The 17,277-nt window shown below is 36.8% G+C and overlaps 1 protein-coding gene across 2 annotated transcripts in view; it reads right to left on the reverse strand.

Moving 5' to 3' along the window:
- The window catches only part of DENND4C (DENN domain containing 4C), a 71,224-nt gene that overhangs the window by 24,952 nt on the left and 28,995 nt on the right, over positions 1-17,277 (reverse strand). For both annotated transcript variants that reach the window (XM_038123920.1, XM_038123919.1), the window contains exons 6-19: positions 16,516-16,757; positions 15,640-15,706; positions 14,949-15,007; positions 13,505-13,649; positions 12,981-13,156; positions 9,403-9,503; positions 6,149-6,367; positions 5,025-5,170; positions 3,846-3,881; positions 3,485-3,615; positions 2,527-2,659; positions 1,888-2,094; positions 1,119-1,247; positions 246-390 (exon numbers count right to left, since the gene is read on the reverse strand). In XM_038123920.1, the coding sequence (XP_037979848.1) occupies positions 246-390; positions 1,119-1,247; positions 1,888-2,094; positions 2,527-2,659; positions 3,485-3,615; positions 3,846-3,881; positions 5,025-5,170; positions 6,149-6,367; positions 9,403-9,503; positions 12,981-13,156; positions 13,505-13,649; positions 14,949-15,007; positions 15,640-15,706; positions 16,516-16,757 (1,936 nt within the window). The remainder of the gene's footprint in view (positions 1-245; positions 391-1,118; positions 1,248-1,887; positions 2,095-2,526; positions 2,660-3,484; positions 3,616-3,845; positions 3,882-5,024; positions 5,171-6,148; positions 6,368-9,402; positions 9,504-12,980; positions 13,157-13,504; positions 13,650-14,948; positions 15,008-15,639; positions 15,707-16,515; positions 16,758-17,277) is intronic.

Here is a 17,277-nt window from a genome sequence, read left to right on the forward strand (position 1 = left end):
CATTTCTGCTCACACATATAAAATAAGAGTATGAAATTCTGGCAACAGAAATCAAGATAAATAATTCTTCAGTATGCAAAAAACATTTGTATTCTGTTACAAGCATCAAGTTGGCAAATACCAATTTTTATACATTTAAGGACAGATTTTCCACTTTCAAAAGCCACAATGTTAGCTGCAATCCCTCTGAAAGTATGTTATGCCCTTGCTCACCAGAAATAAATCTATTTCAACTAATTAATTACCTGGTATCACAGGCACTTGTGGGCTCTGCGTTGATTTCTTCAGGCACTGCCTAAACTGTGCTGTGCCATGAACTACATTCCGTACCTTTGTCCACAGGAATATGCCACTGCGATTACCACTAGGCCAAGAAGACTCTAAAACCGCCTGCAGAAGGAGACATTTTTGCAATAACAAACACAGTAAGGAACTTACATTAAAAAAACACAGTACAGTAAGAAGCTTTCCCCCTCCCCATACCCCAATAAAAAAAAAGAAAGCATTTACTGCCAACCATGTGAAGCAGGACTAATACTTGAATTTTTAGGAGCTCTTCCCTTTTATTCCACAGCTCAGTACAAAACAGTTGAGTAAAATCAGACAATGGAACAAAATTACTTGAATTAAACAAGGTGGGTTTTATTCTTATCTATATGTTTTGATAGCAATAGAAGACCATAGTAACATCTCCTTTCTTTTCCCTTTATATAGTTTACCATGAAGTGTCATCAGGAACTTGGAAGCAAGGAAAGAGAGGGAGCCTACTTCAACTAGCCTAATTCCAGCCTTCATCCATTTTGGATCTTGCTATCTAAAAGAATACACCTTAGAATAGATTTATTGGACATGGAAGCACTAGATGGTTCCAAAATTTGAAAATGGAAACAGTGTAAATCTGTATTTCAATACAATTTTTGGTTAGCCAAACAGCATGGGAATGTAAATTTAACAGTTTAGAACCATTTAGTGTAGATTCAGTCATTCTGTAAGCATGTCCAAAAGGATGACTTGACTAACAGACTCAGCAAATCCAAGCAAAGAGCTGCAAGAAACAACATTAAAAACATGCTACCAGGCATTGGGAGTGACAACTGCAAAAGGCACTGGACCCTTACCTTATTGTAATAACCATAGGTGATGGCATTTGGCTGTATTCCAGCATTTTTCATTTCAAAAAGGACTCTCACAGCCTGAACAGGCTGACCCCACAGTCCACAGAGCTGCATTACTACTCTGTAACAGACCTGACAGGATATAGAAATGCATAAATGGACTAAAGACAAGAATTTTGAAGTGTCTTCTTCTATATATGTAAAAGAGAAAACTGTGAGACCTACTTAGTCCGTAACACGCTACAGCCAGAAGAGGGAGCAAAATTAAAGAGCAAGTCACAGAAACTGAAATAACATCAGCAGTCACACTGTTGACCATGCCAATTATTTTTTTCCACTCAGGTCTTTTATTTGAGAAATAAAGGAGACAAGGTGCCCATGTGAAAAGCATGACAACCTGCTGCTGTGTGCCTGTGGATATTACTTAAAGAACTGTATGCTGCACACAAACCCACCATCCCTTCAGTGCAGTAAGGCTGCAAAGCACTAATTAAAAAACAGGGATGTTCAAGAACTTCCTTCTGGAAGTCATCTATGAGAAGACTAGCAACACTGACTTGGAGTAGTTGACCCAACACACACTATACTGAGGATAAAAAAGAGACTTAATTTCCAGTGGCTGTAGTTACGCTGACTTGAGATAATTTTAAGGTGGCTTTAAACACAGGTCTAACCATAAGTATGCTGAACCTGATGGTGCCAATGAAACACACTGTATTTACACCTTGTCTTCTATTTCATAGTCATGGTAACTTTTTTGATTTGCACTTGCCTCATCTAGTGGTTCCACTTCGGTTTTCCTCATTTTAATCAGAACATCATATGCCTGTTGCAGTGCTTTGACTTTGGGATGTGCAACTCTGACATAGGCTGGCAGGCAAATAAACCATAGGCTGTAACTATGACTGAAGAGACACTTAGCCCACTGGGACGGGCTTACATAAAACTTCTTGGCTAATTTATGAGCTGTTTTTATCTCCTGTAAGGGTGAAACAAAACACAAAAGCAGATAGGAGACATAACATCTTGAATCTAGAAATCTAACTCAGATACTGGCTTCTTAAGAGTAAGCATTTAATAATAATAGACACACATTCAGCTGAAAATCCCTTTTTATCATTCTCTTATTAAGATGCTCTGCAAGCAAAAACTAGCATCAGGATCAATCTTCTTTTTCCCATACTAAGAATTAATTTCAATTTAATTTTATATTACAGTCTAAAGCTTAAAAAGGTATTTGACAATAAACTGTAATCTCAGATAACAATTTTTTAATCCCTTCTGTTTCTTTCATTTCAAAGTTACAGAGAGCAAACATCTAACTTATAGTATAAAAAGGCAGTGGCAGTTTTACCAAGAAAATTCGTATCTTTCAGTGAATACACAGTGATTACAGTGAGACTCATCTGACCTGTTTTGTCCTCTTTGCCATGAGTGCTGGACTATTTGAAATGCTGCTTCCAACTGGGCGTCTGCTGAAGGAGAGCTTGAACTCCTGTGGCCTGTCAAAGAGCTTGAAATCTAGTCGCGGGAAGTTTTTATAGCTATATGGATGATTTAAAAAAAAACAGAAAAGAAAAGTTTTTCACATACATGCACATAGCTGGAAAGCCATACAAAGATAACGATATGGAAAAAATGACAAACGGGAGAATAAAGAACCAGGTGAAAAATAAGAGAAATCAGCAAGATACTTTTAGCCTTATTCACAAAAATACTACAAGAAGATGGCTTGGACATTCAGCCTCCAAAGACAATGGAAATAAGAACCAGACTGCTAGTCATGTCATGAAGGCCAGGGGAGCACAGACGACGATTAACAAGGACAACAGCAAAAAACAGAACACTCATGATCTCCAAGAAAGACAGGAAGAAATAAATTGTACCCAGAGTGTCTGAAACTCCACATTCCTTGCACAGGGCTGAAAAAGATTGAATGCAAGAACTCTGAAAAAGTGGAGTGCATATTTTGCTCTTTTGGTTCATCATCTGCAGATCAGTAGTACTGGGTACACTCATAACCCACCCTTCATCATTCCCAACATGGAACAAAGAGCACTGCACTTGCTACAAATACACACAAATGGCTCAAACAGGAAGGACACTGAATACATGCAGAAAAGTCTTACTATGAATTTGCAACAAGCTATTGAAAAATTAATACCATAATCCACATGCCCTCACATATACACACCCGAAACACTGACCTCTAGAGGTTCAGAAACTTACAGAATCTTGGCAGTTCGTATCTTTCAAAGAGCTCTTCTGATTACTGTATTAAGCCAAGTCTAGCACCAGCACAGAACATCTGCCCTGCTAACCATCGACAGGCACTATAGATTCACTCTATGTGACTGTCTAACTTATACCTGTATTTTGGCATTCGATCCTGTCCATCATCAGCAGGTGGTTCTGGCGGCATTATGAACACTGTGTGTTCACTTTTTTGTGACTCATCAAGCTCAATCAAGCGTGCATCTTCGACAGAATCTACATCGACCTGAAAACAGAGTTTGTACATTAAGTATAGAGTTTGTCTTTGTAAAAAAATGTCCTTTTCAATGTCAATTATGTTGGAATATGTAGAAATTATATTTAATATACACTGTATTTGACTGGTATATATATATTATACTTGTTCTAATTACTCAAATATAAAGCCCACAGCCTTGTATTTCCATTTTTATTTCATGATCAGATATTCCTAAACATTTTCAAGGGCAAAAGTACCTTCTCTCCTTTTTCTGTTCCTTTATCTGGAAAGAGCTGGGAAAAGAAAATAAAGATTAAGAGTTTCTTCTCAACTCAAAATCAAAAATAATCCTAATTAAAATCCAAAATCGTAAATAATTATATTAAAGCTGTGCCACTTGCTGAAATATTAAAGAAGAAATGACAACTTCCCATATTACTATAGAAGCAATTAAGCTCTTTTTCAAATACTTCAGTGAAGAATCATCAGTAATCAGTAATTCAGTAATCAGTATGCTTTCAATTTGCTGACATTATCTACTAAATACAAAATAATTAATCTATCAAGGGAAAAGTGCTTTCATTTTGTTTAGCTGAGAGAAACTCCTGTTTTGCAGCTATTTCCAATAAGACAACCTGCAGTAATAACAAATTATTAACAAAGTATTCCCGAGATGCATACCCCACATTTAGCAGAGAAAAGGAAAGGCAAATAAACTTTTAACCATTCACAAATACCAATCTGATTAGAATCAATACTGAATCAAAGACGCACAGTCTATAAAAACTTGTTATTAAAATGAAAGTTCTCCCAGGAAGAACCATATACATGCCTTAAAAAATAAATACAATTCTCTAGCTCCTAACTTTAATATTGTGAACTTGGAATTTTAAAGAAGAAGCTATAAACTCCATAACCAATCTAGACCAGAATCATACTGATGTGACTACATTTAAAAAATAAAAAAAAGGAGCAATCTTTCTCCTAAGACATGCAAGTAATGAAAGGGGAATTTAGCTACATAAACCAGTCCTGACCACATCTGAAACACTAGGCTTGTTTAAAGTTGAAATTGTGGGAAAAACTATAATGATGTTTTTGGCAGATGACCACTGGAAGCAATTCTACATTAGAGGGAGGAAATGAACATTTAATGGGAAGACATAGATGGTATTTTGCTGAAGTGTCAGCTACGGGTAATTCTCACATTACCTTATATATTGAAATCCTACAGGCCTTTAATTAAAATTTCCTCCAACAACACAGAAATTATGACCACACAAGAAGATGAAGAAAGGAAAATGACTCAGCAATAACTACCAAGAATTCCCATCCTTTTGAATACTTCCTGCAGAAGTTAGGTACCTTCCCAACTAAAGGACGGGACAGTAACAAGGTGAACAGAAGAATATTATGTAGTAGCATATTTTTTTCACCTTTTCTATGCAGTCATCAAAAAATGCCAAGCCAGTATCCTTGTCACTCACAAAACTGCACTCTTCAATAAAGCGGCTGAATATCTGTGTTTTGGTGAGATGCGTGTAGAACTTTGTATAAGCCCGGTCTCTGCTTTTTAAAAATCCTGGTTATAAAAGTGAACACACAACTAAATACCAGTTAAGAGTTCCTTAAGAAATTAATACATGAAGTGTGTTAATAATCAGAAATCACATAAATCACATAATCAATACAAATTACTTAAGATGCTAATATATAAAGTGTTTGCTTTATCAATAACAACTACTCATATCTAACTTGCATTTGTAAGATTAAAATAACAGCATTTTTAATAGCTATTTTTTTTACATCCTTGGCAATCAATCACACCCATGTAATCCCTTCTCACTCTGTTTGTTGATTCATTATGCAAGAAAAGGATGACCGTGTACAAAAGCATCCAACAGCTAAAACAATAACTAAAATGAAAATTACGTTATTCTAAAAGGTGATGGGCTCGATAAAATTGAAAACTCTACAAATGATTACCTAAAAATCTCTTCTCAAATATCTTACCCAGTAATTTAAAAAAAAAAAAAAATCAAAAGCCCTGTGACATTTTATGTAGTGTCTGACGCATTAATAGATCTGAATAGTTAACAGTGATGAGGGAAGTAACATTTGCTGACTATCATTTATTGCTGGCCATATTTCTGATTTCTGCCCCATTCTCTACTAATTTTCCTTTTCTATCAAGACCATTACTTCACTCCTCATTACTGGGCTTTTAGCATTTTTGCATCATACAAATTGAGAAATATTTTTAATATTAATTTTATTCCCAAGAGATGCCCTTGCAGAATATGCCATGATGAGAGGGTATCATGCTACTAAAAAAAAGGCATTTTCTAATACTGGAGCTAGTGCAAACCTGCAGTTCTATATGTACGTATCTGTGTTCCAATCAACTTTGAATAGCTTAACTTAAGACAACTGCAATTTCAAATATCGCCAAGAACTGTAAAACCAAATAGAACTTTGACCTTTTAAAGTTATGCAGCTCTTCAGCTCTGAAGCTGTAACACTGCCAAGGCTATCAGCAGCTTGTTTGCCCCACCCTCACCTTGATGATCAAACAATGAATCGGCAGCAGTTGCCTTATTTGAAGGTGCCTGTGTGATTGGCTTGAGGAATGTTCTGTAACCCTTCAAAATAGATGCCATGAAACGGAGAAAAGCTTCCTGGATTTCCATCTCAAGTTCTATCATCTTCTTCTGCCAGGAGAAATCTGCCTCTATAGGAGTCATTTCCACTGCAGAGCCTTCTTGAGTTTTCCTGTGAACTACCAATGAGCAACACATGCAAGCCTTTAATAAAAATTCAGAGCATTCAAAAATTTGTTTCTATTTGCCCATGTTCAAAAGTGATAAGCACTAGAAATCCTGTGATTTTTTTTCCAATTTAATTAGTTGACATCAAAGGTTACCTCAAAAGTGCATTTTTCTAACTCATGTAGCAGTCTGTGACACAATACAAGGATATCAGCTCAGTTAATGTTACTTCATACTCAACTGAATATAGTCTTTAAATAATAAATCAACACAAACACGAAACACCATGTGTGGTAGTTTTTTACACTCCCTGCTCCAGCCAAGCTTTTTTTGGGCTGCTATACAATCTCCAGTCTCCTCAGGCATTCTCTCTAGGCCTTGGCCTTGATTAATGGCTTCTGAGCAGTTAAGGTCCCCTTCAGCTCATCAGAAACATTGCTTGTTTTCAGGAACTGCTGCTGCAGAACTAAAGAACAGTTCTTGCCTAATGGATAGGCTTGGAACACTATTTGACTAAATCATAGCTTAAACAGAACAATATTATTATTATTACAACTGGACTTTTGAGGAAAATTACAGCAGTTTTCAGTCCACAGGATGAAGACTGACAGATGACTGAAGATAATTTTGTGCCACTATGAAGATTAGTCCTAAGCCAGGCCCTTTGAGCTCTCCTGGGCAGCTATGACTACACCAGAGCCTCATTCTCAGTGCGACCTCTCTGAGCCCACCACCTCTCTAGTTTGCCATGCCATACTCTGAGGACCATTGCTGAAACCTGCTGACAGGGTCTGGGCTACCCCTCCAGTACTGGGTACCACCCAGTCTTCAAAGCTCAACCTGTCGTCCCTTGAGTGTTGTCAAGGGATGGGAGTATCTCACTGAACTCAAAGTGAATTTTCAAGATGTACCTACATCTTTGCATACAATTCTTTGGATCTGTGTGCATATATGTGTCAATGGATTTAAACACCCAATGGCAAGTACAGTATGAATATTTCCATCTCAGATCTGTAATGAAGTTACTGTGGTGCTTACAGTAAGTCTTATTAAATCACTTTGTAAATGTTGTATCGGTCAATGACTAAGTGCTGCTAAATCCTTTAGACAACCTGGGGCTTAGTTTGGACTTGGCCCTTTCGTCTAAGGCTGAGTTTGGATTCAGTTGCACCTAGGCTCCATCAGGAATTTAGAAAGCAAGTGGGTCCTCTCTGAAACTCTTGACTCTATAGACATGTCTCCCCTAGCTCTTTATACCCTTTCCCCTTTGCATTCCCAGACTTTGTTAAAACCATTCTACCTTGATTCTAATCTGATTTTTCCTTTTGTTCTTCATCAGTGACAGGGTGAAATTTTGCTACCGAACTCTGTTGTGCTTTTGCAAATTCATATGAAATCTGCTTTTGCTGACAGCTTTGCCACTGATTCTTTAAGTAACTTAAACCACCTATTTGTTACACCATGTTTTTCCTGTTCTGAAGAATACACATCTAAAACTACTTTTCTAACATCAATCCTAACATTTCAGTGCATCAAATGGGGAAACAAGTAAGTGACATTTAGAGTTTACTCTTGCATTCTTAAAAAAACAGCAGCAGGTATTGCTGAAAATGACAATTCCACATTCATAACAAAAATATCAGTTATAATAATAAAAATACCTCTACATAAATATAAATAAATATTACAACATAGCTATTATAATATTGCCAAAATAGAAAAAGTATTGAAGAGATACCATTGGTTGTGCTCAAGAAAGAATTAGGAAGTAGTTCCTAATGAATGATACATACTGCTGATAAACATAGAAATTAAGATTTTCTAACAGATGAAGTAAAGGCTATTTGAAAAAAAAATCATAGAAAACTAAAAGCAGGAACACCTACCTCTTAATTAATACCATTTTTTGCTTTTGTCATTTATGAATTTTCTGTATTTAGGTACACCTATGAGGTCATCATAGTTTCCTTCCCCATAACAATATAACCTTACATACCCTGAACTATCTTACCAGAAAGAATCTATTTTCAGTTAGAAAGAATCAATACCTGAAAACTGTTAGGTTAGTTAGAACTTTACTCTTATCTGTCAAAGACTTTAGGCTGAAGAAGGCCAGCTTTTATTTTTCTTTTGACGAAACAGCTTGTCAAAAACTAGCTACTCTATTATTGTGGTAGAAAAGTCATTATCTGAGATGTTCACTAGCACCAGACTCTGGAAACTACCACCCTGTCAGCCTCCCCTCTGTGCCTGGGAAGGTCATGGAATAGATCATCCTAGAAGCTGTGCTAAGGCACAGGGAGGGCAGGGAGGTGACTCGAGACACCAGAACAGCTTCACCAAGAGCAAGTCCTGCCTGCCCAACCCAGTGACCTCTGTGATGGACTACATCAGTGGGCAAGGGAATGGCTACAGATGACCAGAACTGTGTAAAGCCTTTGACACAGACTGCCACATCTTTCTAAACTCGAGACAGATGGATTTGACAGATGGACTGCTAGATGGATAAGAAATTGGCTAGTCCCATCCAGAGGGTAGCGGTGAATGATTTAGAGCCCTGATGGACATCAACGACAAGTGGCATCCCTCAGGGGTCCATACTGGGGCCTGTGTAATTTAATATCTTCATCAATAACACTGACAAAGGGATCGAGTGCACCCTCAGCAAGTTTGAAGATGACACTGAGCTGAGTGATGCTGTTGACATGCCTGAGAAATGGGATGTCATCCAGAGGGACTTGGACAAACTCAGGAACTGAGCTCACAGAAATCTCATGAGATTTAACAAGACCAAATGCAAGGTGCTGCACCCTGAGGTGGTAAAACCCCCAAGTATCAAGAAAGGCTTGGGGATGAACAGATCTCTGCAAAGGACTTGGAGGTGCTAGTGGATGAGATGGACATGACCATGAGTAAAGGATAAAAAAGAGATTAAATTCTAAGAATTCACATTTAAAGAGTCTAACAAGAAAATCACACTGCATGTGATAGGAGGAAATCATTACATTTATATGCTAATTAGAAGTTCTTATTTTATCTACTTCACCTGCTGCAAGCTGTGGGTGCAGTTTCTTTAAGGTGCTGAGAAGACTTTTACATGGCTTTTTAGGAAACTGCTTCCAGTTTGTGCTCTTCTTATCATCTGATCTAAAACACAGGAGAGACAAAAAGGGATACATAAAATAGAGATGGTATAAAAAATAATGTCAACAGCCTTAAGTCACTTCATTTACAAAAGACAGTACCTTAAAATTATTTTGAAATCTTGTCACTGTACCCATTTGTTAAAAATAAAAAAAATGGGACTGACATAACTCAGAATTTCATCTATTTAGATACACAACTGTATAAAGTGAGTAATGAGTAGAGTTTCCTCCAATCTGCAAGGAGATCTGCCTTCAGATTTAGTTTAAGACTTTACAGACTATTTCTCTTTCAGGTTTTTTATCAGCCTTGCCAATATTATTTAAGCACACTCCTCTCTGTATGATTGTCATACAAAGTTTATTCTTGCATAAACCTGCTATACCACTGCTCCTACAAATAAAGGCAGTCTGAGTACAACATGTTATTGAAAGAGGCCAGATCAGTCTGAGAACTTGATAGTCACATGGTACTTTGCTACATGTCTATGGCAACCCAGTCCCATCTTCACAGTCTAACAGGTTAGAAAAGACTGAGAATTTAGTTCACAGTTGGAAAATGATGTGGTTGATTAAGAGTGGGGTAAATTGCCTAAAGGGATGTTCATCTTCTTTAAGGATAACAACAGGTACAATAGACCTTCTTAGGAGTTGGATATAAATAGAGAGAAGGGAATAAATCCCAAGAACTCTTATGCCTCTTTCTGGAAGGCAGAAGATGGGAGAGAATTGCTCTTACAGAGAATATAACAAACCTCTTTGCCATGAAACCTAACAGGTTATTGTTACTACCCAAGCTGATACTGGGACTAGTTGTTTTTGCACTTTGAATCTGAGAAATATTTGTTCCATTATTATTTAATTCACTAGCATGTCTTAGGAAGGAAGACAAAGTTCATGGAGTTAAATAAAAATTCCAGGCTTATGGATGCCTTTGCCCATTCTTCCCTCACAATAATGGCATGCCTATAAACAATATAAGTAGTAACATCCCACAAGTGACAGGAAAAAAGTCCTGCTTAGAAAATAAAAAAAAAATCTCAAATCTTTGCCCTAAAAAGGCAAGCTAACATTGAAAGCTCATTAAGTATCACACAGAGAGTTAAAAAAATTAAAAAGTAATAAGGAAGATGCTGAATGAATAAAAGGTATTTTTATTTATTTTCTTAAATTATTTTATTTTAGGTATTTAGATATTTATTTATTATTTATTTTGAATAAAAGGTATTTAGTATTTTTTGGTATAGCTTAAGAAAGCAGCATACTTGCTCTAGAAATGGATTTTTCTATTAGCAGTCTTTCCAAGTCAGCATCAGTACTGTTAAATGCTTTTACACCTAAACAAGCAAACAAATAAATCCAGCACTACTGCATTGCCATAGAACTAAAAAGGGGAAGAAACCGATGCAGATAAAATCGAATGAAAAGAAATTTTTATTCACTAACAACACAGTATTTTCATAATTCTATATTATCTTCAACACAAAGCGCTTTATGGAGATTTGGGCTTACCTACACGCCTCCAAAACTTACTCATTGCCAGGTTAAAAATGCTTTATAACGCAGCTACCAATACCTCACATTTACCAAAGTCAACAGTTACAGATGTTGAACTCCTCTGGAAGTCAAACACGTATAGATAGGATAAATGCAAAATGGGCAACAAAACCAGAAGAGATCAATTCACTATTGAAAGAGAAATGGGCTTATAAGACAGTAAAAGAGAGGGTGGGAAATCCTTTTCCAGTTGACTGCCTCATAAGAGGTCAGCTACTAGAAATTTTTAGTTCATTAACTAATCCCAGTAATGTTGGTACTTGGTCCTTCTAGCAGTCCTAAAGCATCTTGATATCCCTATCTTCTTGCAAATTCTCCTGGTTTTACCTCTATTTTTCTGCAACACAATCCTCAACTTCCATTCTACTTAGAAAAAAAAATACTGAGGCATTTTCTCCTGCAAGTATCTTCAAATGATTAAGTTATCTGTCATGACTTTATTCAATACATTCTTCTTTCACAATACCTACAATTATTCTCTTGGTGGCATAATACTTAGTTATAAACTGATGAAAATTATTTTAAAGTGTTTTTCAAGGAGAAGGAGAAAAAAAAACCCAGATAGAAAAAACAAACACAATTTCTTTCATTGCTTACCATTTCCAGTGATGCTACTAACAAAAAAATATATGTCAGTAATGAAACTGACACATTGGCGTCAGTAGAGGAAGGTCCTTCTGAGACAGTAAAAATCAAGTAAGCATTTCACTGATCCACAGGTCAAATGACTAACTCTAACTCAAGTGAATAAAAAAAATGTCAAGAATTAAAAAATGACATGATAAGTAAAACAAAATTTTCACAAAGATGTGCACTTGAATTAGTGATGATCACCCTCATCTTGAACTAGCTTAGATCCATCTTTCTATTTAGGTTCTAGTTAAAAATGGAAAAGTAGTTACTAAATACTGAAAAAACCCAATTTTTCCTTTCTGTTATTTGTGCTCATTATAGAAACCCAGAATAATTATTCTGAATTAGCCTCTCCTCAAGAAGGTGCAAAGAAACTGTTCAAGGAATACTCCAATTTAGGAAAAGTACTATATTACATGGTCCTTGTAACTTCAGAAAAATTTCTTTATGAACACTAACATAAAATAGCCCAAGTGCAAAACAGTGTCAAGAGTTACTATGAAAGATCCTGAAGCATTCATGTTCATGTAGGTTGCTTTAGGATGATCAAGTGCAAGCAATTCCATAACACTGTCATGACCACCACAAAACCATGTCCACTACTAAAATAAGCACTGCACCTACGCATCTTTTAAATACCCTCTAGGGCTGGTGATTCAGCCACATCGCTGAGCAGTCAATTCCAATGCCTGATCACAAGTGAAGAAATTTTTCCTACTATCTAATCCTAAACTTCCCATGGCGCAACTTGAGGCCATTTCCTTTTGTCTTGCTGCTTGTTACTGGGGACAAGAGACTGACGTCCACCTGGCTACAGCCTCCTTTCAGGCAATTGTAGGAAGTGATAAGGTCTTCCTCAGGGTCCTTTTCTACACACTACACAACCCCAGATCCCTCAGCTGCTCCTCACAACCCTTGTGCTTCTGACCCTTCACCACCTTCTCTAGACATGCTCCAACACCTCAATGTCTTTCTTGTGAAGTGCTCAGAACTGAACACAGCATTTGAGATATGGCCTCACCAGCACCCAGTACCGGGGGACAATCCTCGCCCTAGTTACTTACCATTGTTACTATACTTACAGCAATATCTGCATCACATTTTTATGGGAAGTGTGAAGTATTGATCCTTGATTTACTAAGTTTTAATTTACTTTAAAGCTTTGGAAATGAGAAAAAAAAGGGACAGTAAGAAACAAACCCTGTTGGATCAGTGTTTAACAATTTTGTCTCCAGAGCACTTCAGCAATCTCTTCATCTACAGAAAAATGTAAAATCTCCATAGAACTTACATGTAGACCATGTTTGTGTCTAAGTCAATGCACACAATATCCTGTGGTGGATCGTACAGATCAAAGTATCGTGAATCAACTCCAACAATAAATGGAAGAGGTGCACTGAGTACGGTGGCCAGAGACAAAGGACAGAGGGGGATATATGGACATTGCCACTGAAATGGAAATATCATCTGAAGGAAAAAATTAAATGAAATAAATGCATTAAAACAAGAAAACAGATACTGTACAAGAAAATATAAGAAGTCACATGCAGCACATTGAAATGAAATTACTAAAAGCTTTGTAAAACTATCAGAAAAAGGTCCTCAAGTTCGTCACTTTAATGCAGTATAACTCTCAGTTACCAATGCAAAAATCATGATCTTTCTAAGACTTACTAGATAGGGAAATTGAACTAAATGCTATTGCTGGGAAAAAATGACCATTTAGTACCTCAGTAATTTTAACTTAAAGTCTTGTTACAACTGTGATGTTTAAATCAATTTCTCTAACTGCTGTACAGAACACTTTGTACTTACAGCTACTACAGCTTCAGCAACTCCTGTCAACACAGCAGGTCTAAGGGAATGGAGGAGGATCTTGCCTTCTAGTAATACAAAGAGTAATAGAGTGGCACAGTTTTCTGGTCCAAGATTCATGAGCAGAGTGCTAAAGTTTGCTCCACTAAGGAGTGGATGGGAAAGGAGAAGAGAACAAAAATGTTACAGAGTTTAGAAAAAATTCACTACTATCAAATTTTTTACAACTGTCAATGTTTGGGATCAACTAGTTGAATGGTGCTAATACACATCAAATACTTACTTATCTAACTAATAGCTATCACATCATTTTAAGGCTTGTACTACCCCAAAGAAACATAAATTTAAATTCTATTGCTAAAGAAACATACACTATACTGCCTAAATTCATGTTGTTTTCAGCTCTCTCTCTCAGAGATGCACTGGCATCTTGTCTTCATACCAATAAAGCAAAGCTAATTACTAATTCAAACAAAAATAACACCAGCAGCTTCATATGATGAGTTACCTCACACAAGAATCATGAACTGGAGTATCAATTTGATCTTAGAATCACAGCATCAAATTCCTGTGTGAGTCAAAATTAATCCATCATTCTGATGGCGACATGCTTTTAGTTTCTGCGGTTTCGCCTCCACTCAATTTGTTGAGACTGTATGCATTTAGGAATTGTAATGACATCTATGAGTACAAGGGTGTAAAATCTGTCCTTAAAAAAGTTCTTACATGTTGTTTTGCAATTTAGTGCCAGGCTGCAATTTTTTACCCAATTGCTTGTGTAACAACTGTGATTAAAGATGGGATTCTGCATAAAGAGTATTATACGATAATGTTTTGGGTGGAGATAATAAAAAGGGAGAAGATTTTGCTTTTTAACTTGAAACCAAAGATGTGTTGAAATAAAACCACATGTCACAATCATAGGGAGGTCTAACCCAGAAGATGCAGGAAGCATCCACAGAGACTGCATCAACCTTCAAGCACAAATACTAATTTGGAAATATACCCTTGAATTCCCGAAATGTTTGCACACTTGTGTATTCATGGATTTTACCTAACTGCTTTATGTTATTGTCTCTCTTGGATCCCAACAGGAGAAAAAAGCAAGATAGCAGTCCCTATGCTATTAAATTTTGCTGGTTCTGAAAATACAAGATCTTTAAATATGGGTATTTTTTCTCCTCACAAATGCCTTATTATTCCTTTAGAGTTCCTACAATGACCTGGCAATTCATCCTTATTTCAGCATAATTAGTGATATTGCACTATCACAAGGGGCACGTGTATGTCAAGACAAGACTGTGTAACATTATAAATGCATATTGAGCTTCCTGTTTATAATACCTCATGATATTGCACTAATATTTGACTTTCTTCTATGACTGACTCCTGCTTGCCTTTGATTTTTTCAAGTAGCATACATTTAATGCATTAATAATGATACCTTAATGGCAATGGTGTAGAAACTGGCTGTGACAATATTAATGCATCATGGGCAGAAAGCTGAAACACATAAAATAATAGATGATTGACAAGAACAACCCCAAAGTTAATACAGTATAACATTCCAATATAAATACATATCCATAGTGTCATAAACTGCCTGGCATACAGACACAGTGACTTTGGGACAAGGGTTCACTAAGTGAACAGAGCTCGTATTAGTCACCGAAACAATTCTGAGAATTACAGGAAATCATCTGTGACTCAGTGTTGAGCATGTAACTGCTGCTAGGTGATAAAACAGAGAAGCACAGCAGACAGTGCACCAGGGAACTAAGCTCTGGCCCACAGCAGTGGGTGGACAAATGAGGGGAGACAGAAAACAACCATACCACTGAGGTAATGCAAATGGTGCCTATAAAATGAAAGCATAATACATGGCAGATATTTCAAAAGTGTAAGTAGGACACTTCTGCCACCTACACCATCTGAAGTATGAAAGAGTTTGTTTCCTTTGCTAAGTTGTCCCAGGATTGTATCAGTGAGCGAGAAGGGCAACCCATCCACCTCTTCCCCTCTCCCTTCCAGGAGATGTGCATTCAGACCCAAGTAAAAAAAATAAAGAAAGAAACCAAAGGGAAGAGAGAGTTTGCTGTTGCTGCAGCTTAAAATGAATGAAAATTTTTGCTTACCTGCACAAGAATCCTTGGCCTTTGTGGTGAAGGGAAAGGTATATTGTGCATAAAATGGGATATATGCCTGCAAAGAAGACAAGATATTAGAAAAACAGCACCAGGGTATAATGAAGGGCTGAAAACAATGTTAACCACATTTTAGAATTAATATGGTAGCATTTTTTAGAAAGACTTTTAAGATTTCTTTACTGTTTTGAAAAGTCTTAGAGCTTGTTTATGCAAGCCAAAATGAAGAAGCTTCATTCACTCAATTGCATACCTGAAAATTAATACTGGCAGCTTCACATATGTAAGCAAAAGATAAATCCCAGGCAGCCTCCTGGGAACCATGTTCTCCAGTTTCTAAAGAGATTCTGCTAAGAGAAAGTATTTTGCTGGATTTCTTAATAGTTTTGAGGGTAACATCATTTTCCAGCAAAATTTCAGGACCATGACAAGCATCCTCTGCAGAGTTTGCACACATATTCATAGACACGAATTAGCTGCACTGCTTGGAAACAAACATAGATATTCACCATTGATGTACAGCATTACTGAGCTTACATTTACTAAGCTAAAACACAGGACTGGAAATGTAGCATGTATCACAGCACAGCCTGTTCTGGACTTGATGTAGCGAAAAGGCAGGTAAACAGGCTTGACATATTCTAAAAAACACCCAGACTAAAATCCAGTTAGCTTTGCTGGCACTGCAAGAGCCAGTGCTATTAAATAGAAGCAGCAATAATTTCTTTTAGTACAACACAAGCTAAACAGTGCAAACATGATGGTGGATCAACTATAGCAACTAAGCAACTGTGACATGCACAAAGCACATGATTTCTTGAGCTTATAAATACACTCCCACAGCAACTTCGAAAATGTTTTACATACTTTTCAATGGGAAGAGGATGAGGCCCAGAGACAGAGAGTTTGTAGATGAACATAAGAAATTTTCGAAATGCTTCAAAGAAAGGCCAGTGTGAGAGAAGACAGATGCATTTGTTTGAATTGATGGACTTGGAAGTAATCACTTTTCTCTCTACAGTTGTCAGAAGACCCAGCTGTGATTGCTGTTTTTCTGTTAGCAGCTCCCGGGGATAAGGCTCATAAAACTGGATAGCAGCACCGTAAACCTACAAGATGAAGAAAAACAGCTAAGCAGGCCCAGTATTCAATGGGAATATGGGCTAGAACCTTTGATGCATCTTTAAGTCTTTGGAGTTTGCACACACTACAGTGCTTCTGCTGGCACTTGATGAAATTACTTTATTTGTGTAACATGCACAAAGCAACCTTATAAACACAATGCTTTGAACTCTCTTCTTCATTTTCATTGCACCTTCCTCAACAAAGTACTCATACTCACTCGAAAGGGAAGGAACCAAACCTTCATTTTGAGACAAAACCTTATCCATTAACCATCTGGGTCAAAAACTTCCCCAAAATCTCAAACCCAAACCCTCATGAAATGTTTCTGTTCAGTAAATTCCCCTATTCCCCAAACTAAACAATAAAAATATTCTAGCTTTGACTTCCCTCATTGTATCTATTTACAAAGATATTTTCTAATATTCCTTCCCTATTTGTCTGTATTTCATAACTGAGTTATTCCAGCAAGCTTAGCAAAAACTAATAAGGAAAGAAAAACCGTAG

Source organism: Motacilla alba, chromosome Z (genome assembly GCF_015832195.1).
Source record: "Motacilla alba alba isolate MOTALB_02 chromosome Z, Motacilla_alba_V1.0_pri, whole genome shotgun sequence".
Taxonomy (NCBI): Eukaryota; Metazoa; Chordata; class Aves; order Passeriformes; family Motacillidae; genus Motacilla; species Motacilla alba.